The 24,178-nt window shown below is 40.9% G+C and overlaps 1 protein-coding gene across 1 annotated transcript in view; it reads right to left on the bottom strand.

Annotated features, from left to right (window-relative positions):
* Positions 1-24,178, bottom strand: part of dab1a (DAB adaptor protein 1a) — a 229,285-nt gene that overhangs the window by 54,520 nt on the left and 150,587 nt on the right. Inside the window, exons 12-16 of the mRNA XM_080196471.1 lie at positions 7,129-7,142; positions 6,855-6,917; positions 6,037-6,205; positions 5,027-5,533; positions 1,175-1,539 (exon numbers count right to left, since the gene is read on the bottom strand). Coding sequence (XP_080052597.1) covers positions 1,175-1,539; positions 5,027-5,533; positions 6,037-6,205; positions 6,855-6,917; positions 7,129-7,142 — 1,118 coding nt within the window. The remainder of the gene's footprint in view (positions 1-1,174; positions 1,540-5,026; positions 5,534-6,036; positions 6,206-6,854; positions 6,918-7,128; positions 7,143-24,178) is intronic.

Here is a 24,178-nt window from a genome sequence, read left to right as displayed (position 1 = left end):
ATGTAAACAATGTTTGAGTGATTTTTCTACTTTAAATTTGAGGAATTTCTTTAATATTATTTCTCATTGAAGAATAATCCCATTAACAATGCCACAGCCTAATCTGTGGTTCCATAACCCAAATATCCAGTTGCTTTGTAAAAACCGAGAGCAAGCATGGATTCCATTTCCTCACTCTCCACAACAAATTACATCCTTCAACTATTAACCAATCCTCCATCTATGCTAATATATTATCCCCAACTCCTTGAGCCCTCACCTTTTGTGTGAGGCTTTATCAAATGCCTTTTGGAAATCCAAGCAAATTACATCGGCTTACTTCTCTTTATTTATTAATTACGTCCTCAAAAAATTGAACATTTTTCAAACACAAATTTCCTTGCATAAATTCATATTGAGGCTGTCTGACTACACTTGGATTTTCTCAGTGCATTATAAAAGCTTCCTGAACATTGTAGCATTATCTGATGACTGATGTCAGGTCTTCAGTTCCCTGTTTTCTCTCTCTCCTTTCCTGAATGGAGGTTACAATCTTTAACTTCCAAACCGCTGAGACCATTATCGAATCTAGGAAATTTTGGAAAATCATAACTAGTGCCTTCACTATCCCTGCATCAACCTCTTTTGTAACCGTAGGGTGTAGGTTATCAGGTCTGAGGGATTTGTCAGCTTTTAGCTCCTTCAGTTTCTCCAATATTTTTGTGTACTGATCTGAATAAAAAGTTCCTCACTTTTATTAATCCCTAAATTATCATCAAGTTACCCCATCTACCTTGCTGAAACACCAGACAGAGGCCATAAAATCCAGCACTTACAGATATTTCTACAAATGTTTCTCATTATTTATTTACTGCCATAATTTTAGTCTACTTACCCAATTAACCTTAATTAGTTCTCCCCTCCTGCCTATATAATTGGCTTTGTTTAAGGCTCTTGCTTGGGACTGAAGTATGTCCCTCATGAACATGATCTGGAATTTAGTTGTACTAGAGTTTTACACCGTAGCTGGCTGTTTAATATCTGGAAGCTCTGATTGCTAACATTGGATCCTCAAAATGGAAAGCTTTCCATTTCCTGTTCTGAACTGCTTTACCATTCTGGTGATTTAAAACAATCCAACAAATATGGAACAGGAAATGGTACCGTTTCCACGATTTGCTGCTTGAATACTCACATCCGCCTGCACTCTGCTGTTGCTCAGGTTGTCCGGCTCATCTCCTGCCTGGTCATCAGCTGTAGTTTCATTAGGACGCAAGCTTGGTGACTTTGATGGACTATTCTGGTGACAAGATGTCGTGGGAGAGGTCCGAAGGGGAGATGCGGCAGGTGTGCTTTGATGAGGAGATGTCACAGGTGTGTGCTGACGAGGAGATGTCTCAGGTGTGTGTTGACGAGGAGATGCTGCAGGTGTGTGTTGTCGAGGCGATGTCGCAGGTGTGTGTTGACTAGATGTCACAGGTGTGTGCTGATGAGGAGATGCAGCAGGTGTGTGCTGATGAGATGCCTCAGGTGTGTGCTGATGTGGAGATGAAGTAGGAGCTGAGAGACAAAATTGATTTATATTCAGCAAAATATGAAATAAGGAACCACAAAGATAAATGCATAGTTCTTAAACTGGACACATCAATGACAAATCATGTTTGGAAAATAGAAAGACAGTAAGTAATGATGGATAAAAATAGATTCCAACACAAGATATTTAACAGTTTTAAATCAAATTAATTTTGAAGCGCTGTTACTCATCTTCCATCTTGCACATTATTAAGCAGATACAAACTTGGCTAAATGTGTGCTATATAAATTCCAAATTTTTATCTTTCTCCTTTTGTCTTCTGAACCTTGAGATATTTAAAATTTCCAGTTAGAGAATAATAGTCTAATTTGAACAATGCTTGTATTAATACTGTACATTTTAACTAACAGAACAATTTGCTTTAATATTGTGAGCTATAAGTACCAAATATATTGTTCAATATCAGGCTTGTGGAGCCTGTCCACCTGCCCCGGAGTCCTCTGGACTTGGGCTCCCAAAACATATTGGACATTTAATTGAGTTACATTTGAAAAATGCCGTAAAGTTGCTCATCTACTCACTCTTGAGCACAAAAGTAGCAAATGCAGAGAGAATTGAGCTTACGATTTAATAAGCAGAAAATAGTGGGAAGGTAAGTTTTCAAGGGAGGTTCCAGGGCCTCAGAGCAAGGGCGAGGGGAAGAATGAGAGTGGACCTTGGAATGAGAGGGCAAGGAACAAGTAAGGGCAGTGCAGGGGTAACATGAGTTTGGCACTAAGTTGATATTGGGGCAACAGGCTGGCAATGGAGGCTAGGAGAGTCCCATGGGGTGGGCATTGTTTAACATGGAGCGTATACATGGCCACGAGGGCGAGCTAAAGTAACACAGTTTGGCCTGGAGGGAATGAAGGACAATGAAGTGTGGGTATGGCATGAGATGGCATCGGTCAGCATAGGGAGTTGGTAGGGGTAGGGGGTGTGAGAGGGTCAGCATTAAATGTCTGTTCTTGTTTAAATAACTGGGAAAATGGCTAGAACACCCAGATTCTCAAATGTGTGCACAGTTCCCGTGACAGCACCAAACACTTTCTGGAGGCACGAAGCCCATCTCCTGTTACAATCGAGGAATCAAATCTAACTGGTGCTCTTTCTCCCAAATTGGGTTTGTCAAATTGGGACTTTCCTTGACTGCGGCCCCAACTCAGGAGTGAAAATTCAAGCCCTTTTGTATCACCACAGCATTGCCACTCACCTCAAACTGTGCGCTCTCCTAGATGAGGTAATGCACTAGATTTTAAAAATGTGGGCAATTCCTTCAAAACTAGTCCTGGAAGTCTCTGAGACTGAATTCTCTGCAGTACCTACTTTGTATAAGAAGTGAAGTCTGCCCCCCAGCCAGAAACATGTTCACCTATTGCTTGAAAGAATTCAGCAAATCAACAATCACTGCTTGAGACAGCAACCTATTTCGAAGGTTCACTGTTGTCTGGGAAGACTTATTACCTGATCTCCTACTCTGACTCATACTTTACCATGACATTTCTTAGCTATTCATCTTCCCTTCCTCAACAACCTGTAGACTTTGAAAACTCCAGTGTCGTAACCATTATGATCTAATTTGGATCTGGCTGACCCCAATATTTCTTGACTCTGGTAATGTTCTGCATCATAGCATTGGCTCTTTACGTAGACTTTTGACAGAAAAAGTCACATATAACGTAATTGTGACATCAATGATAAACAATGTATTTTAAGAGGATCATGTCTCTTTAATTTACTAAAAAGTAATAAAAATATCCCATCAATAAGTCCGCCATTAAAAACCATTTTGCTTATGTTGTTCCAGAGAAAAAATAAAACAGCTAAAGATTTTGCTCCAAATGCACAAAAATCCTACTCAATTATTTCATTTCACATAGTTTTTGAGGAAAAAACAAACTGCAAAGGAGAATAACTCTGCTCCATCAGGCCTGTGATTTTGGATTCATGCATTGTGGGTTCACTACATTATGACCCCTACTCCTTTGGCACATCCAGCATTAAAGGCAGCCATGTGTGGCAACCTGGCTCTTTTACGGTGGTCTTCCTTTGAGGACTATGGGATTGGATTGGGTCCAATGGTCCACATTGAATGGAGAGGCCAAGCCAATTGGGTGCAAGGGACTGGGAGGAATCTCTGTTGGAGCCAGGGAGAAGAAGAGAGTAGACTTGTATTGCAGTTCTGTCTGGCCCTTACTTATACATATAGTTGGTAATAAATCAATTGTTGCTTGAAGCCACAACGAGTCACCTTTGAATTTACTACACCATGAGTATTTTATTAAAGAACATTAGCATCAAATAGTATTCTGAACACCTAAAATTGCTGTTTGGATAATCATCGCCAGTGGCTACTTTCTGAACTGGATTTAATTAATATATTCATCCCCAACTAGAATTAATTTGTGCTTTTATACAGAAATTATATTCCTCGTGACTTCCCTTCAATGTAAACAATGAAGTCTTGAGGCCAGATGCCTCATTAAATAAAGGCACGTTCTAACATGACAAAGGCATAGAGAGAAAATGTTCCAGGATTATGAGCCATGGTGAGAATGCTGCCTTTTGTCCTCATCTGGGTAGGAGAAAATGAACAGCCAACATTCTAACTATTGCTTACCCTAATCCAGATGCAATTTCATGACAGAATGAGCAAGGCCTTGAATAGGAAGTCTGCCCATGCCCCTAATAAAACTCTTAAGTTGCCATTTGAACACTTCAATCTCAAGGTCCCTTTGGATATGGAGCACCCACTTCTCAGGGATCTTGGAACTACAGCCCCCCCACTCTCCTAACTTATCTCCCAATACCGAGATTGCCCCCCCACACCCCCGGCACCCCTTCCCTCCTGTCCCTAGGATGCCTGGTACTTTGAAGTGCAGTCCAGGGACTAAACTCAGGCATGGCGCTGCAGTACCTCTTCCAGCCACTGCAGTGCTGTCCCTGGAGGGGCTGGGGTGCTCTGGGTCAATCTGACCAGCCAACAGTTCTACAAGGCAGGGCGTCCATCCAAGAGCAGATGGAAGTTCCACCTGCTGCCAATCAATGCTGAGTCCCCTGCTGACTCTTAGGATGGTAGACACCAAGCACTCACCATACTGAAAATTCAGACCCTAATTACTAATCGGTGACCTGTGCTGAAAATTCACCTGTGCGGTTATCAAGCACTGGCAGGATCAATTCCTCAACAGTGATTTATTCCTCTGTTGAATAACCTGTAACAATCAAATATTTACATTCATGCTGACATGAATGGTCATTAAGGTGAGATGCTGGACAACAAGACAGATTTGCTGAACTTATTCAGCATTTTCTATTTTAATTTCAGATTACCAGCATCTGCAGTATTTTGCTCTTATTTATGGAACCATGCCCCAGCATGAAGAATGGAGAAAATCAGAGGAAAAATACAACAGAGTTTCACAAAGACACATGCCGTTAAAGGAAAAAGATAATAACTATGGAGAAACTCACGTGAATTGGTTGACGATGGTGTGGAATTGGAGGTTGCTGGAGTAAGGTTTAACTGAGAGATATCAAAGTCATCTGCATCATCTATCTCCTGTGCCACTCCCACTTTGTTAAAATAGCTTGTGAAGGCATCTGAGGTGCACGAGAGAGATGGTTGCTCACTCCTTCTAGATGGCACTGCTGGGGGTTTGACCATTTGGAAATCTTTAAACATTTCCCGCCCCATTCTCTGTTTTGGCTTCTCTTCTTGATGACTGGCAATCGTTGGCTGGCCAGCAGATAAGGCTGCTTTGAACATGGCAGTTTGTAGTGGCATTGGAGTTTGTGCTGACATGAAAACAGTGGGCTGGAATGGGCTTCCAACGGGAGCCCACTGCTGCTGGACAGCAAATAAAGTAGGTTGGCCCCATGCTGTTGACTGGACTCCAGCTAACAATGGATTGATGATATTTTGAGCACCGGACTGCTGTGCCCAGACTGCAGGTGGCACTGCTCCCATTGTGACATATCCTGTCAAAATAAACATCAACATTACCCGCCACGACATCTGCTATAGCAATTCCATTCTAAATAAGGCAGCCAGTCAGAAATGTATGCTTTATCATAGAATCATAGAAACCCTACAGTGCAGAAAGAGGCCATTTGACCCATCAAATCTGAACTGACCACAATCCCACCCAGGCCCTAGCCCCATACCCCTCCATAATTTACCCGCTAATCCCTCTAATTTATGCATCTCAGGACACTAAGGGACAATTTTAGAATGGCCAATCAACCTAACCCGCACATCTTTTGACTGTCCCAAAGTGTTGATAGAGTTTCCTGGTGGAAAGGGCAGAAACTTTAAAAGCTCAATTTCTCGGAAGTTGAAATAGTGAGAAGAATCCATTACTATATATGATTCCTGGCAGGGATGGACTCGAAGCATTGAAACGGACTTTTTTTGATCCAGGAATTTATTGTTAATTAACATAACTTTCCTCTATTATAACGTCGACCAAGGTTATTCTTACCTGTGGGCACAGCAGCAGTATTGTAAGGAACAGATCCAAACAAGTCAGGTCTCCCTGGTGGCTGAGAACTTAGAACTCCTGTGGCAAATGTGTCTGGTCCAAGGGCATTTGCTGGTGATGCTGGGGTCTGGACGAGATACAAATAAGGCAGATTTAGTGACGCTGTCATCTAGATGAGATATAAAAAACTCAGATTCAGCAACAATGAGGTACACATTTTAAATTAACTGAGTTTTAAGAACAAAGCATTTAGTTTCAGGAAATTAACAAAAATTTGCAAACATTTTCTGCATTTGTCTAGAATTTGCCAATAAAATTACATGATATTTAGGAATTTAGTTATTTCCATTTATTTCTTCTCAAAGTTGAGCTACACCATCTAAGCTAAATACAAAAGGTTGATTTTTGTTTGCATGTATTAGGGTAACATGAAAATAACAATCTCAGGAGCTTGAAAGCTGCATCTTAGAGTCTCGGCTTTTCCAAATAAACCATCAGGAATACGAAATCGCAGCAACAAAAGTATGAATGCAGTGCTTAACGGTGCCTCACAATGGGATTTATATTTGTCCTTTGCAAATATGGTCCCAAGCAACAGTCAAATTTCAACGAATTACTCTCATCCAAGACTCTGAGAAGCTGCTGAATGTCATTGTATGTAAAATGTTGTATAAAAATTTGTAGACATGATCTTGGACATTGATTTAAGCAGTGCCCTTTCTTTATATTTATTAGTCTTCTGTACAGTCAACTAACATAGAGACAAAGGAGTTGCTATGAGAACCTAACATTGATGAATATTTTAAAATGGTGCTTACCCCAAGGGATGTAATGTCAGGGGGAGTAGACATATCACCAAAGAGGTCTAACTGATTAATGGTCTGTAAAGAAACATAGCAGTTAGAACATTGTCTCACTCTAATATGGATAACCTACATCATCATTGCACGAAATTGAATGTTTTTGAAATAAATATTGAGGCTATTAACAGTGTCTCATAAATACACCAACTAAGCTTCTTTAAAAAGGCATAGCAAGTTCTGATGACTGATATATGATTCCAGTCCCACACTAACATGGTTAACTCTTAACTGTCCTCAAATGGTCTGTAAGTCACTCAGTTGCAGAAACCGTAAAGTAAGGATGCAACAAGAAGCCCATCACCACATTTTTGGGGCAACAAATGTCAGTCTAGCCAGTGATCCTCACATCCTCAGAATTAGTATGCTACAGAAAACCTCCAACACATTTCCTTCAAGACATTTTTCCATCTGCAAATATGATGCATTCTATCTGTAATCCCAGCCAATACACACTGGCTGTCATTAACAAGAGTGACTGACATTTATTATAGGGCTTTTAAATTCAGATAGGGTATTTGACTATGATGATGAATAGGAAACATAGGCAAGGGATGGAGATAAAATTGTGATATAGCCTATCTAATTCTCACTAGCCATCAACATAAGGTCACAAACACTACCTTTTCAGAATGCATCCTTGAACATTAGTTGGAACCTCCCTGTCTGATTTTCCTCCTTACCAGTCTAGGAATACTGATATCAATTGTAGTCCCTCTAATACTGTTTCAATGGTGATAAGGTCAATAAACACAACAGTCAATCCAGGAATCCAGGATCCTTTTGTTATTCAATGTAATATGCAATGTAGTTATTGACTGTGTCAGCAGGGGGAGCTGTTGGTCTGATTATTCATTTTGACCCCTCCTTCAAAAGAAATATGTAGAAGACATGTAGAAAATATAATTTTGAAATTTAAGAAATACCACCCATTAGCATGAGTGTGGCAAAGTGGAACCCCTGTCTACCCCCGTTCCTTAATGTAGATAGGCCCCAAATTGTGGGTATAGTGATATTTGAATACTCGGTATGGATGGTAGAGTAAGGTTGCTTCAGAGGTGCTATATCAACATTTGTCTGGAATGTCAGATGCTTGCTGATGGAGGAAAGGAAGACAAGCAAGGGACAGAGAGGTAATGCTGCCAATTTTGGCCTGAAAATTCAGACATGTCTATTTTTGGGTACTTTGAAGAAGAGGCACCTGATGATGGGGCAGTGCTTCGAAAGCTTGTGGCTTGTGCTACCAAATAAACCTGTTGGACTTTAACCTTGTGTTGTCAGACATCTTACTGAGGTCAAAGGTGCCATAGGATTGGGCTTCAGGCCTCATCTCCACTGAGCTGCGGGGAGCAAGAGACATTTAACTATCAAAGTCTGATTGAAGTTTCAGGCTGCTTTTGATTTTGCCAGATCAATGAGGAAAAATGGATTGGGAGGGCAGGTACCCCTGGAAGGAGTGATGATGAAGAGTTAGGGTATTGTGAGGAGTACTGTCACCTCCTAGCTCCATACCTGGAAAAGTATGGTTTTAAACATATACTACTGGTTGGGATCTTAGAGATGGTTGTCCTGCCACAAGCAGTTCAGACAAAAACAATCCTGCAGGGGATTCCTCAGAAAACGAGCATGGACAGCAATCCAGATAGGCCTCCAGGTCCTTCCTCTGGGTGCAGCCAAAGGTCAAAGAGGGATTCTCCCCTGCTCAAAGTCCGCTGAATCTATTTTTTAATTAAAGATTGAAAAAGGTGGTCAGGGGCGCTTCCATGTTGAAATGTCCTCTCAATTTCTTACTTTCTATCCGTCTCAATCGATAAGGCCTTTGATTGGACCTCCACCTTCAACCACCTGCCCACCATCCTTAATTGAACAGCGAACCTGTCCCCATGCCAATTCAGAGGGTACCTGTAATGACTTCAATCAGGCCATTGAGGTTGGCCTATTGGAGTACGAACACCCTGATTAAGGATAGGGGAAAAAAGACTTCCCTGATTAAGGATCAAATTTATTTGGCCATCCAGGGAGTCTTTGCCTTGTACTTAACTGGGAGTGTCAATTCCTCTGACACCCCCAGAGGTAGACTGCTAACTGATAGCACTCTGTGTATTACTGTTAGAGTTGTAAGTAAAGGGATTTTGGTGAAGGGACTGCTGCCTCAGCAGACATAGTACCCCAATCAAAATTCCAGAGTGACTGTTCTCTTGCGCTGCCCTGGGGCATATTCAGGACAAAGTTTCTGCAAGAGTTTCCTGCTTTGATGCAAAAATTCAGCTCATGGTCATAGGATCAAAGGAATTAGAAATTGCTGGGTGTCATCTATAGCAAAAGAATCTGGCATATTTAAGAACATAGGGTTGAGTACAGTACTGCCCACACAGTGATTTAAGAGAACACGTGAACCACACCCAGGAGGCAGTGTAGTGTTGGACAGAGCAGTGTGAAGAAGCAAGCATGCTCCGAGCTTGGATCTTTACTTGGTTCCTGGTAGTTAATAAATACTTACAGTTGAACTACCTAGGATTATGAACCAACATGATTTGTGGAGAAATTTGATAACTAGTATATTGAGTGAATAATGTTTAAACTGCATAAACTAGTTATTGTAATAATTGTAAAGCTGCTCTTGTATTTAGGTTGGGCTAACTATCAAACATTTCCTTGTGTAACAATATATTGTTCTGCTCATCAGTATGTTGTTTGCATTAACCTTCTGATTGAAGTCAGCTACATCCCTTTGCTAGTAACATTATTATTACTATGCCATTTAGCTGCAATAAACTTACTTGATACAAAATTAAGAATCACCTATAACTACTTCTTGATAAGAGCTACCGAATTATACCTTACACCTGACAATATCATCAATATATAAATAGAAACTAGCCTTCTAGCTGCAGGTAATTCACTCCTAGGCAGATGAGGGTCTTTCATAATGGTCTGTTTCATAATTTTGTTAGTTTTTGTACAAGTAATTTTCTTTGATTCCTCATATTTGCTCATCTTAAAAAACTTAACTCAGCCCCCAAAATAGTGGCTACTCAAAGCAGCCCAAAATTAGACACGAGATATTCAAGAAGTAGTTATAGGTGACTCTTATTTTTTGTATCAAGTAAGTTTATTGCAGCTGAATGGCAAAGTAATGATAATATAACTAGCAAAGGGATGTAGCTGACTTCAATCAGAAGGTTAATGCAAACAACATACTGATGAGCAGAACAATATATTGCTACACAAGGAAATATTTGATAGTTAGCCCAACCTAAATACCAGCAGCTTTACAGTTATTATAATAACTAGTTTGTGCAGTTTAAACATTATTAACCCAATATACTAATTATCAAATTTCTCCACAAATCATGTTGGCTTAATTTCTCAAACATAATATCCAATAATTAAACTAAATAGAACCTTCATACTTTCAAGCTGTGCTACTCTTTCAAATATTTAGAAAGTCGTTCTTCTCTCCTAATCCCAGGATTACAACATTTGTATCCCTCCTTTTCATAGTTTTGATTAGTCTAATACTGAGACGCTAATCAGGCTACTGGAAAGGAGAGATACTGGTGTTGTAATCCAAGGATTAGGACAGATGGAAGACTTTCTTGAATTAATAGTTCCTGAATTACAGATCAGTATCTCTAAATCTCCAGAGCCTGGTCAGTCTTGGATATCCCAGCATAGTGTGTAGATTACAGCTCAGTACTGTCTGGTATGTGAAGAGCAGATCGCTTATGCACCCACAAAGCCTTCCTTCCATTATTCTCTCCCTTTCTGTCCCGTTGTTTCCTTCATGCTCTCCTTTCATCTCTGAGATCCAATCTATACTTTATTATTTTATCTCATATTTCCTTTACTGTGTTTTATTTCATGAGCTTTACTTCTCATTTCTGCGATTTATCTGCATTAGTTTCCCCCATCTTCTCTATTGTTTAATCTTCACCTCTAATGTATGTTCTTGCACAAGGGTTTTGTGCTAGGCTTGACTTTTAGAGAACAGAATGGATTACTCTTTAAACATTCCCAGTATTTGTTCCATTCATTGTTTTAATCCCTTAGGAACTCCTAGTGTACCTCGTGGCATTTGTAGATATTTTCCAAAAACAACCCCTGGAGCTGGTGGAATATGCCTTCAGCAAAGACTTGGCCCATCCCACACTTAGAGCATTTCATTCAATGTTCACGAATGTCACTCTGATTTTATGACAAGAAGCCCATTATTAGGAGAAAAAATGTGAAGCGAGCATTTAAAACTGAGAGAATTGAGCAGACCAGAGTCTGAATCGAATGTTTGCTAGATGTGATTTCCTACATCAAATGTGGACATGTGAACTGAGGACTCCAAATGTCAACTGCCACCGAAAAGGTCACAGTTGGAAATATATGCTTCCCTCTTTACTCCTAAATTATTTTTCAGTTTGGACTTTTCAACGCTGAACAATTTGACTGAATCAATCTTCAATCAGTTCCCTTCGGAACATTCAACACTTCAAAAAGGTCACCTTCATTTCTCTATTTGAAAGAAATAGCCTAAATTCTTTACCTTCTCTTCACTAAGTAAATTACTGATAGGCTGAGCTTCACTGTTTGTTTCGGTGCCTTTTTAAGAGAATAGATTTACAGATTGCAGCTACTTCCTCCAAAAACATGATGTGGAGATGCTGGTGTTGGATTGGGGTGGGCACAGTAAGAAGTCTCACAACAGGGTTAAAGTCCAAGAGGTTTATTTGGAATCATGAGTTTTTGGAGCACTGCTCCTTCATCAGATGAGTGGAGAGGTAAGCTTCACAAACACAGCATGGACATGTGTCTGTCTATATATGTTGTGTTTGTGAAACCTACCTTTCCACTCACCTGATGAAGGAACAGCACCCAGGAAGCTCATGATTCTAAATAAACCTGTTGGACTTTAACTTGGTGTTGTGAGACTTCTTACTGTTACTTCAAAAAGCAAGTGAAAAAAAAATCAAATTGAAAGATAAAGACTGGAGTTTTGAAGATCATCATAAGGTTTGCAGAGATGACCTCCATCCACTCACATCCTGTCACATTTTCCTTGGAACCCTAATTAACATGAAGAATAAGATTTTGGTGAGAATCTCACCCCTGACTGGGTGTCCATCGCAGGTTCTGTACGTCAGTTAAAAAGTTTCTGCAGCTGAAATGGCTGGAAGCAGGTGATGCAGAGAGAATGGAGGCTCCAGGATAGGGGTGGGTGGGATAGTGGAAATATAGAGAGAGAAAAAGAAAGAGAGGGAGAGATAGAAATAGCACATGTGCACAGTGCAATGGCTTTTGCCTCTTGAAATGTAATGCAGAAGCACTATTTGGAGTGATTGCAATGCCTAAAGAGATAAGATGCACAGAAGCTGCAGTGGAAATAATTCTCATCCCTATTCTCCTGCCTTTTCTCCATAACCTCTAATCCCCTTATTATTCAAGAACCTATCTATCTCTGACTTAAAGACACTCAATGACCTGACCTCCACAGCCTTCTGCGGCAAAGAGTTCCACAGACTCACCACTCTCTGGCTGAAGAAATTCCTCCTCATCTCTGTTTTAAAGGATCATTCCTTTAGCTTGAGATTGTGCCCTCTGGTTCTAGTTTTTTCTACTCGTGGAAACATCCTCTCCACATCCACTCTATCCATGCCTCACAGTATCATGTAAGTTTCAATAAGGCTCACCTCATTCTTCTAAACTCCAATGTGTACAGACCCAGAGTCCTCAATCATTCCTCATATGACTAGCTTCACTCCAGGGATCATTCTTGTGCACTTCCTCTGGACTCTTTCCAAGGCCAGCACATCCTTCCTTATTTATGGGGCCCAAAACTGTTCACAATACTTCAAATGGGGTCTGACCAGAGCCTTATACAGCCTCTCTGTACAGAAGTACATCCCTGCTCTTGTATTTTAGCCCTCTCGACACGAATGCTAACATTGCTTTTGCCTTCCCATCTGCCAAATGAACCTGTATGTTAACCTTAAGAAAATCTTGAACAAGGACTGCTAAGTCCCTTTGTGTCTCTGTTATCCTAAGCAGTTTCCCATTTAGAAAATAGTCTATGCCTCCATTCCTCCTTTCAAAGTGCATAACCTCACACTTTTCCACATTGTATTCCATTTGTCATTCTTTGCCCACCCTCCTAACCTGTCCAAGTCCTTCTGCAGCCCTCCTGCTTCCACAATACTACCTCTCCCTTTACATTTCTTTGTATCATCTGCAAACGTAGCAACAGTGCCTCAGTTCCTTCTTCCAAATTGCTCATGTACATTGTGAAAAGTTGTGGTCCCAGCATTGACCCCTGAGGCAAACCACTAGTCACTGGCTGCCATCCTAAAAAAGACTCCTTTATCTCCACTCTCTGCCTTCTGCCAGTCAGCCAATCCTCTATCCATGCTAGGATCTTACCCTTAACACCTTGGGCTCTTAACTTATTTAACAGTCTCCTATGTGGCACCTTATCAAAGGTCTTTTGGAAATCTAAATAAATTACATCCATTGGTTCTCCTTTATCTAACCTCCTTGTTACCTCCCCTTGACGAAGTTGTGCTGACTCAGTCCTATTTTATCATGCACTTCCAAGTACTCCATGATCTCATCTTTAATAATGGACTCTTAAAATCTTGCCAATGATTGAAGTCAGGCCTATAATTTCCCAGCTGCTGCCTCCCTCCTTCTTAAACAGTGGTGTTACATTAGTGGGTAAGAACACCTTGCTTGGTTTACTAAAAAACCTGAATGAACTAATCGTGTTTTCAATCTAATAACTTCATTTTCACTCTTACTGATTGCAGCTTTTTATTTCCATATTTTCAAACCAAAATTCACAACGTCATAGTAGGAATTGAATTCATATTTTGGACTCTGGATTACTACACCCGTAACATAATCATTACTCATTCTCTGTCATTTGAAGATCGCAAGTGGTAAGGCAAATCCAAAATTAAGATTTATGAAATTGATTGACCTTTGGAATGCATATGTTTAAATGTATTCTGGAATAAACTCACAATAATTTAAAAACTCAATTCTTATATGATCGATAGAATCCCAAGGACATTCTGTTGGCTCCATCACTGTCTTCTCCTGAAGATAAAATTCTGACATGAGTACTTGAAAACTTGTCTCCTTCCTCAAAAGACAAGCTTCAAGCTTCAGTGAGTTAAACTACTCATTGTTTTTCTTTCTGGAGTAACTACCATACTTCAGTCAAAAACATAATCCATGATCAAGTCCAAAGATGTGTGGGTTAGGTTGATTGGCCATGCTAAAATTGATCCTAGTGTTGGGCGATTAGCAGGGTACATGTGGAGGGTTACTGGAATAGGTCTGGGTGGGATTATGGTTGGTACAGACTCAAAGGAACAAAGGAAATTACAGTACAGGAACATGCCCTTGGCCCTCCATGCTGCTTAACTGAACTAAAACCCCTACCCTTCCGGGGACCTTATCCCTTCATTCCCATCCTATTGATATATTTGTCCAGACGCTCTTTAAAAGTCACTATTGTATCTGCTTCCACTACCTCCTCCAGCAGTGGGTTCCAGGCACCCACCACCCTCTGTGTAAAAAATCTGCCTCATATATCTCCTTTAAACCTTGCCCCTTGCACATTAAACCTATGCCCCCTAGTAATTGACTCTGCCACCCTGGGAAAAAGCTTCTGACTATCCACTTTGTCCATGCCCCTCATAATCTTGTAGACTTCTATCAGGCCGCACTACAACCTCCATTGATCCAGTAAGAACAAACCAAGTTTTTCCAACCTCTCCTCATAGCTAATGCCCTCCATAACACGCAACATCCTGGTAAACCTTTTCTGAACCCTCTTCAAAGTCTCCACACCCTTCTAGTAGTGTGGTGACCAGAATTGACCACTATATTCCAAATGCAGCCTAACTAAAGTTCCATAAAGCTGCAACATGGCTTGCCAATTTTTAAGCTCAATGCCCCGGCTGATGAAGGCAAGCATGTCCTATGCCTTCTTGACTACTTTCTTCACCTGCATTGCCACTTCCAGTGACCTGTGTACCTGTACACCCAGATCCCTTTACTGTTTGTTCCTATCAATACTCCTAAGGGTTCTGCCATTTATTGTATATTTCTTATCTGTATTAGACCTTCCAAAATGCATTACCTCACATTTGTCCGGATTAAACTCCATCTGCCATCTCTCTGCTCATGTTATAACTGATCTATATCTTGCTGTATCCTCTGATGGTCCTCATCGCTAATCGCAAATCCGTCAATCTTCGTGTTGTCGGCAAACTGAGTAATCAAACCAGTTACCTTTTCCTCCAAATCATTTATGTATATATTACAAACAGCAAAGGTTCCAGCACTGATACCTGAGGAACGCCATTTGTAAGAAGTCTCACAACACCAAGTTAAAGTCCAACAGGTTTATTTGGTAGCAAAAGCCACTAGGTTTTGGAGTGCTGCTCCTTCATCAGGTGAGTGGGAGTTCTATTCACAAACAGGGCGTATGAAGATACAAACTCAATTTACAAAATAATGGTTGGAAACACCACTTGTCACAGCCCTCCATTTAGAAACGCACCCTTCCATTGCTACCCTCCGTCTTCTATGACCGAGCCAGTTCTGTATCCACCTTGCCAGCTCACCTCTGATTCCATGTGACTTCACCTTCTGCACCAGTCTGCCATAATGGACTTTGTCAAAGGCCTTACCGAAGTCTAAGTAGACAACATCCACTGCCTTACCCTCATCAATCATCTTTGTCACTTCCTCAAAAAACTCAATCGAGTTAGTGAGACATGACTTCCCCTTCATAGAACCATATTGCCTCTCGCTAATACATCCACTTATTTCCAAGTGGGGGTAAACCCTGTCTCGAAAAATCCTCTCCAATAATTTCTCTACCACTCTGTAATTACCTGAATTATTCTTACTACCCTTCTTAAACAAAGACTCAGTGGGCCAAATAGTCTCCTTCTGTACTGTAGGGATTCTATAGATATCAAATTGAACTGATGAGCTTGTCTAAAGGATTTCACTTATGTGCATGCACTGTTGTTAGTTGTTCCACAAACTAGGAATGGTGCAAAATTACTAAGAGGGATAGAGTGAGCAGCAGTAGATGTCAACTCACTACCAATCATGTTTCACATCAGTTTATCAGCAGCTAATTACTATTGAAACTGGTGCTGCATACAATTTAAGTGGGTTGTTCAGGCTTAGGACATGGTTTTAATATTGTTATTGGCTGGAGTGAAATGGAGCCAGCAGACCTGAATTATACTACTGCATCTAAGTTACTCTTTGGTCAGTAGAATAAGGCCAGTCAATGCGTGGTTAAATACAAGCACTGAGCTCCACTCGCCATTGTATGCCTGCTCATTAAATGCTAATATTAACAAAGGGCTGAGTGCATCATATTGACACCTCAAGGAAATTACACAGCGAGAACCACTTGGCAGTGCTGCAAAGTGCCAGGTAGTATGAATATATCATTTTATATTACTTCCATTAAATGTAATAGTTGCTCAGATAACAGAGAAAATGTGATTAATATAGCTGCCATCTATTTTCACTGAATTTCATAAGATTCTAGTTCGACTAATAAATAAGAGAACACGATGGTTAAAACTTTGTCTACAATGCAGATAAATATTGCAACAGTCATGCTCTTTAATGGTAAAGGTAGAAGGAATCGGAAACATATACCTCACTGTGGAGGTTGGCCAAACATGAAAGCTTTCTCCAAACTATAGTCTGGAAGACTGAATTTGAGGTGTATGAGACCCACCAGATATCAGTTATATCACGGTTTTTCTAATACACCTATTTCTCAGAGTGTGACAGTATCTACGTATCATCTAGTGCTTCCATTTACGTTAGCATGGAATGAAACTTTCCTATTATATAGTAATGAATCCATGCAGCACAATGACAAATAAGTCGCATACTTTATAAACAGGAACAATACAATGTGCACAGTTGGTTTCCATATGCATTCATCAGTTTGAAACTGCTTTGAAATTTGTCTCAATAACAAACTTCCTTGCGGTGGAAAATCAAGAAACACACAATCTGTTTACGTTTTAGGGGGAGATGCTTTGTGGAAACATAAGAATTACAAGCAGGAGTAAGCAATTCAGCCCCTTGAGCCTGCTCTGCCATTTAATAGAATCAGGCTGATCTCATTTTGACCTCAACTCCACTTACTTGTCTGCTCACCATAGCCCTTGAAACCCTTACTTATTAAAAATCTGTTCACCCCTTCCCCAAATTTACTCAAACTTTACTGATATCTACCACACTCTGTGGTCTTTAATTCCACAGTCTGAATATCCTCTGAACCATCTCCAATGCAACTATATCCATCCTCAAGTAAGAGGATCAAAACTGTGCACAATATTCTAAGTGCAGTCTCACTAATGCTTTGTACAGTTGCAGCTACACTTCACTAATTTTATATTCTATTCCTTTAGTAATAAATGCCAAGGTTCCATTTGCCTTCCTTATTATCTGCTGTACCTGCATACTAGTTTCCTGTGATTCACACACAAGAACACTCAGATCCCTCTGCACTAAAGCCTTAAGAAGTTTCCCCCCATTTAGATAATAATTTGCCTTTGCATTTTACTGATCAAAATAGATAACCTCACATTTATCCACACTAAACTCCATCTGCCACATTTTGCCCCATTCACTTAACCTATCCATATCCATTTGTAAATAGCTATAGGTAAGAAAGCCCAGCAATGCCTCTACCTTCTCAGGAGGCTAAGGAAATTCGGCATATTCGGATGTATCACAGCTGGGTATGGCTCCTGATCTGACCAAAGACCGCAAGAAACTATAAATGACTGCGAATGTAGCCCAGTTCATCACGCAAACCAACCTCCAATCCATTAATTCAGTCTACATTTTCTACTGCCTCAGAAAAGCAGCCAGTATAATCAAGGATCTTACACACCCTGGATATACTCTCTTCTACTTTCTTCCATTGGAAAATAAGATACAAAAGTCTGAGATCACGTACCAGACTCAAGAACAGCTTCTTCCCTGCTGCAATCAGGCCTTTGAATAGATCTACCATACATTAAGCTGATCTTTCTCTGCACTCTAGCTATGACTGTAACATTACATTCTAAACCCTTTCTTTTCCTTCTCCCCTATTGACTTTATGAATTATATGTTTTGTCTGTGTAGCACGCAAGAAAGAATATTTTTCACTATATTTCAATACATGACAATAATAAATCAAATTAAATCATACATCTTATTTCATTTTTGCAACTTACTAACCCACCTAATTTAGTGTCATCTGCAAATTTGGCTACTGCACCTGTATCTCTCCCTGCATCCATGTCATTAATTGTAGATTGTAAATAGTTGGGGCCCGAGGACCGAACCCTGTGGCATCCCACTTGTTATATCTTGCCAACACAAGAAAGATCCATTTATCCTGACTCTCTGCTTTCTGTTGGTTAGCCAATCCTCTATCCAAGCTAATAAATTACTCCTAATCCTATGTAAACTAACCTTGTGTATTAACCTTTTGTGTGGCACCTTATCAAGGAAATCCAGATATACTACATCTATAGGATCCCCATTATCCGCCTTACTTGTTACATCTTCAAAGAACTCAAGCAAATTAGTCAAACATGATTTACCCTTGCATTTTGACTTTCTAAATGTTCTGTTATTATGTCCTTTATAACGGATTCTCACAATTTTCCAACAACTGATAAACTAATTGGCCTATACTCTCGCACATTTTGCCTCCCTCCCTTTCGGAATAAGGCACTGAATTGGCATTTTCCCAATCCACTGGAATCTTTCCTGCACCCAGGAAGTTATGGAATATTGTAACCAATGGATCCACTATTTGCAATGCCATTTCCTTGAAGAGCCTAGGATGTAGGCCATTGGATCCTGGGGACTTGCCTGCCTTGAATCCCAATAGTTTGCGCATTACTTTTTCCCAAATGATGATGATAGTTCTAATTCCTCCCTTTCAATAAGAATTGCATTTTCTGTTACTATTGGGATAATGCTCATGTCCTGTTCCCTGAAATCTGAGGAAAAATGATGATTTAGTATCTCAGCCATTTTGTATTTCCCACTATTAACTCCCCAGCTTCATTTTCAAAGGACCAACATTCACTTCAGCTACTCCCTTCCTGTTTATATACTTATAGAAGCTTTTGCTGTCCATGTTTATATTTTGCATTAGCTTTCTTTCATAATTTAACTTTGCCCTTTTTATTCATTTGTTAATGATCCTTTACTGAGCTTTAAAAGCATCCCAATCATACAGTATGCCACTGGCCTTTGCAATATGTATGCCTTCATTTTTGTCTTTATGTTATCCTTAACTTCCATGTAAGTCTTTTGTCCCTCTTACTATCTTTCCGCCTATCTGAAATATATTTTAGTTGGGATGTCTCTTTAAAAAACTGTCACTGTTCATCAACTGTCCTACCTTTTAATCTTCCTGCCCAGTCCACTAGGGCCAGATCTGTCCTCGTACCTGCATAATTACCTTTGTTTAAATCCAGAATGATAGTATAGAACTCCAGTTTCTTACCCTTAAACTGAATTTGAAATGCCAGCATGCTATCATCACTTCCTAGGAGCTCCTTAACTATGAGATCATTAATTATTTTCTCTTCATTCCACAACACCAAATCCAGAATAGCATGCACCCTGATTGGTTCCAAAACATATTACTCCAAACATAAATAATTTCTTATACATTCAATGAACTCTCCTTCAAGGCTACTCTTGCAAATTTGATTATTCCAGTCAATATGAATATTAAAATTGCCCATAATTATTGTCATAACTTTTTCACAAGCCCTCAGTATTTCTTGGTTTACACTGCGAGACTATTGTTTGGGGATTTACAGATTACTCCCACTAGGGATTTCTTTCCCTTGCTATTTGTCTTTATTCCACAGGTGGAGGTCCACCTCGTGTCAAGCGAGGGGCATGCACACGGCGGGTCGTGCGTGGGCTGCTCTCGGAAGTCCAGGAGTGGCCTAGTACTTCATGTCGGTGTGTGTGCTTGATCCTGGACCGATAGACGGGCGCCACAACAGCTCAGTGACTAGCACTGCTAGCTGTGCAGATACATGGATTTGGGCCTGTGTCTGTGGGAGTTTGCGCATTCTCCCTGTGGTTGCGTGGGTTTCCTCCGGGCGCTCCGGTTTCCTCCCACACCCCAAAGATGTGCTCTTAGGCTAATCGGTTTCCATCAAATTGACACTATTTCTTCCCTGAATCTGACTGAGTAGGGTCCCATTCGTAGACATGCAGGGTAAAATAGGTGTAGGGTGATGCGGCGGCACGGGCTCGTTGGGCCGAAGGGCCTGTTTCCCGTGCTGGGTTGTTCTTTGTTCTTTGTTCTTTGTATTTCTTATTTCTATCCAGGCTGATTCTACAAGTGATTCTACTGCCCCCCAGAACACCTTCCTGTTCCACTTTACCAGCCTTCTTGATTTCCATAAATCCCTAATGGACTCAATCTCAATGATATTTATTTCCAATATCCTGCACACACTCTCAGATGGTCCATAACTAGCCTACATCTTGGTTACCATTTCCTCCAAACCACTATCCTTCACTATAAAGTTAAATAGCTAATCTATTTAGGGAGCGGTACACACCTTATCAATTTTGATTAGTTGTTCATCAACCTCCATCAATGATCCACCATTCTGTAAGAGTACAATAGTTTCATGTTTGAGAAATGGATTCTATTTTGTAATGAAAGCTTCTCCCTGATAATTGAACCTCTGTTTGAAGCTGGCTGGATCCTCCTATCTTGATTGGTTAGGAATTAAACTAATCTTAGTTTTAATTCTTCCTTCACTTCATGTCCATTTAGTTTATTCCATTTCATTTCATCTCATATTTCCATTTTATCATCCTTCTTTTTCACTTCTATTTTTCCACTTCTCCATTCCAGCTCTCCTTTCTAAACCCTCCCTCCCCAACTCGCCTTTCAATGCAACTGCCACATTCCTCAGGCAGTCCTTTAACAACCTGTACCTCTGTTCTGCCATTCTTGCTTTCTGATAATTTAATACACACTCTGAGCACCTTCTCAGCTTTCTGTATCCTTATTTACATTCTCATTATCCAATTCCACAGCCCTCCCCCTACCCCAGTAGTATAAATCTCCACTGATTCTCTTTGCTCTTAGCTTTGGCAAAAGGTCATCTGCACTTGAAACATTGGCTGTATTCTCTCCCCACAGATGCTGTCAGACCTGCTGAGATGTTCCTGCATTTTCTGTTTTTGTGTTAGTTTTAAATATGTTAACTTCAGCAGCAAATGTATGCAGCTCATTCAAAATTGATTTTTCATATCCAATAAACAGAAGCGCACTTATTGAAGTACCAATTTGTTCACTGAAAGGAAATGCTGCTCTTAATTGTTCTACTCCTCCTTCTTATATTGATACTGCTTCCTTCAGGTAGCTGCAAGGAAACCCAGTTTAAGCTGCAACTGCTCCTGTTCCTGCCCCAACCCTTGCTATTATAAAAATTACTAAAATATTTAAAAGGATATATTATTCTTGAAATTCAAAACACCAGTGAAGCTCATGTTGATCCCAGTAGGTAAGCACATCACTTACAGCCCATATCAAAGAGATAACAACAGCCTAGATTACATGCGCTGTATTGTGTGGTATTAAACCACAGACACAGCAAGATATCAGATAAAACATGCTGCATTGTGTAGTATTAAACCAAAGACACAGCAAGAAAGCAGACTGAATGTGCTCCATTGTGTGGTACTGAATAATAGACACAGCAAGATCCCAGGTTAAATGTGCTGTATTGTGTGGTACTGAGTCAGGCACAGCAAGATTCCAGTAAATCTTAGTTGTTATTAAATCAGAAAATTGTACAGAAGCCTGCAGACATGATGGCAGACCCCAGGTGGCCTCATGGTTCAGCACTGCCTTGCTGGAGATTCTTGTCCAGCTGCAAGTAGAAGTGGGAGGTCCTCTTCCCCAACCTACGTTCAGAAAGTGGGAGCTTTGGGGATGCCCAGGCAGGGGTGTGTCAAGAACGGGGGACAACGTGGTATCAAGAGGCAGGTAGAAATGGAGTCCTGGTGCTCCATAAGGGCTTCAACATTATCAAAAGGTAATGGTGTAGCCAGACATGTCATTCCTGGAATTACCACCATGTAGCCTCAGGGGTAATCACACCATTGCCATAGCATTCTCAAGAACTCATATAATCTACTCTGCAACATGTACTGTAGACACAATTCACTGGTTCATAACAAAATGGGTGCTATTCGGATTGGCGGTTGGTGACTAGTGGAGTGCCCCAGGGATCGGTGCTGGGGCCTCAGCTATTTACCATTTATATAGATGATCTGGAGGAGGGAACCGAGTGTAAGCTGTCGAAATTTGCTGATGACACAAAGGTTGGTGGAACGGCAAATTGTGCGGAGGGTGTGGAAAGTCTGCAGAGGGATCTAGATAGGCTGGGTGAATGGGCGAGGAACTGGCAAATGGAATTTAATGTTGGCAAGTGTGAGGTTGTCCACTTTGGTAGGAATAATGGTAGGAAGGACTACTACTTACATGGCGAAAAGCTGCAGCATGCTACGGTGCAGAGGGACCTCAGGGTCCTTGTGTATGAGTCGCAAAAACCCAGCCTGCAGGTGCAGCAGGTGGTCAGGAAGGCGAATGGGATGCTGGCCTTCATAGCGTGGGGGATTGAATATAAAAGTAGGGAGGTCTTGCTGCAGCTGTACAGGGCACTGGCGAGGCCGCAGCTGGAGTACTGTGTGCAGTTTTGGTCGCCGCACTTGCGCAAGGATATTTTGGCCTTGGAGGGAGTGCAGAGGAGGTTCACTAGGCTGATACCGGAGTTGAGGGGGTTGAGCTATGAGGAGAGGCTGAATAAACTAGGCTTGTACTCATTAGAGTTTAGAAGGATGAGGGGAGATCTCATTGAGACGTACAAGATAATGAATGGGATGGATAGGATAGAGGTGGAGAGGCTCTTCCCACTCAGAAAGGACAGTAGGACTAGAGGGCACAGCCTCAAGATAAGGGGGGGACAGTTTAGAATGGAGTTGAGGAGGAACTTCTTCACTCAAAGGGAGGTGAATCTCTGGAATTCTCTGCCCGTTGAAGTGGTGGAGGCTGCCTCACTAAATATATTTAAGACGCGGGTAGGTAGGTTTTTGATAGGCGAGGGGATTAAGGGTTATGGGGAAAAGGCAGGAAAGTGGAACTGAGCCACTTCAGATCAGCCATGATCTTACTGAATGGCGGGGCAGGCTCGAAGGGCTAGATGGCCTACTCCTGCTCCTATTTCTTATGTCCTTATGTTCTTAAAATGTTCCAATTTTACAGATTATTTAGGGCTGCTCAAAAAGACGATTTGGAGATGGGGGCTAAGTGTATTGTGTCAAAGTTCACAGACACCAAGATGAGTGGCAGAGCAGTGCGCAGAGGACGCTGAAAGTCTGCAGAGGAATACAGATAGTTGAAGTGAGTGGGCAAGGGTCTGGCAGATGGAGTACAATGTTGGTAAATGTGAGGTCATCCAATTTGGTAGGACTATTATTAAATGGTAATGGACTATTATTTAAATGGTAAAAAATTGCAGCATGCTGCTGTGAAGAGGGACCTGGGTGTCCTTGTGCATGAATTGCAAAAAGTTGGTTTGCAGGTACAGCAGCTAATTGAGAAGGCAAATAAATGTTGTAGCTGTATAAGGTGCTGGTGAGGCCACATCTGGAATAATGTGTACAGTTTTGGTCTCCTTACTTGAGAAAGGATATACTGGCATTGGAGGGGGTGCAGAGGAGATTCATTAATTTACTTCTAGAGTTGAGAGGGTTGGCTTATGAGGGGAGACTGAGTAGACTGGGACTATGCTCACTGGAATTTAGAAGAATGGGGGGAATCTTATAGAAATATATAAAATTATGAAGGGAATAGATAAGATAGAAGCAGGGATGTTTTTTCCACTGGCGGGTGAAACTAGAACAAGGCTATAACCTCAAAATAAGGGGGAGCAGATTTAGGGCCGAGCTGAGGACGAACTTCTTCACCCATAGGGTTGTGAATCTGTGGAATTCCCTGCCCAGTGAAGGAGTTGAGGCTACCTTGGCTACTACGTTGAATGTTTTTAAGGCAAAGATCGACAGATTTTTGAATAGTAAAGGAACTAAGGGTAGGAAAGTGGAACTGAGTCCACTAAAAAATCAGCCATGATCTTATTGAATGACAGAGCAGTCAATCACAATCTGCACCCAGGACGATTCAGCAT

This window comes from Carcharhinus amblyrhynchos, chromosome 9 (assembly GCF_965287045.1).
Source record: "Carcharhinus amblyrhynchos chromosome 9, sCarAmb.v2.hapA, whole genome shotgun sequence".
In the NCBI taxonomy this organism is placed as follows: domain Eukaryota; kingdom Metazoa; phylum Chordata; class Chondrichthyes; order Carcharhiniformes; family Carcharhinidae; genus Carcharhinus; species Carcharhinus amblyrhynchos.
Note: the sequence above shows the minus strand (reverse complement) of the source record. Positions and strands in the feature narration are given on the sequence as shown.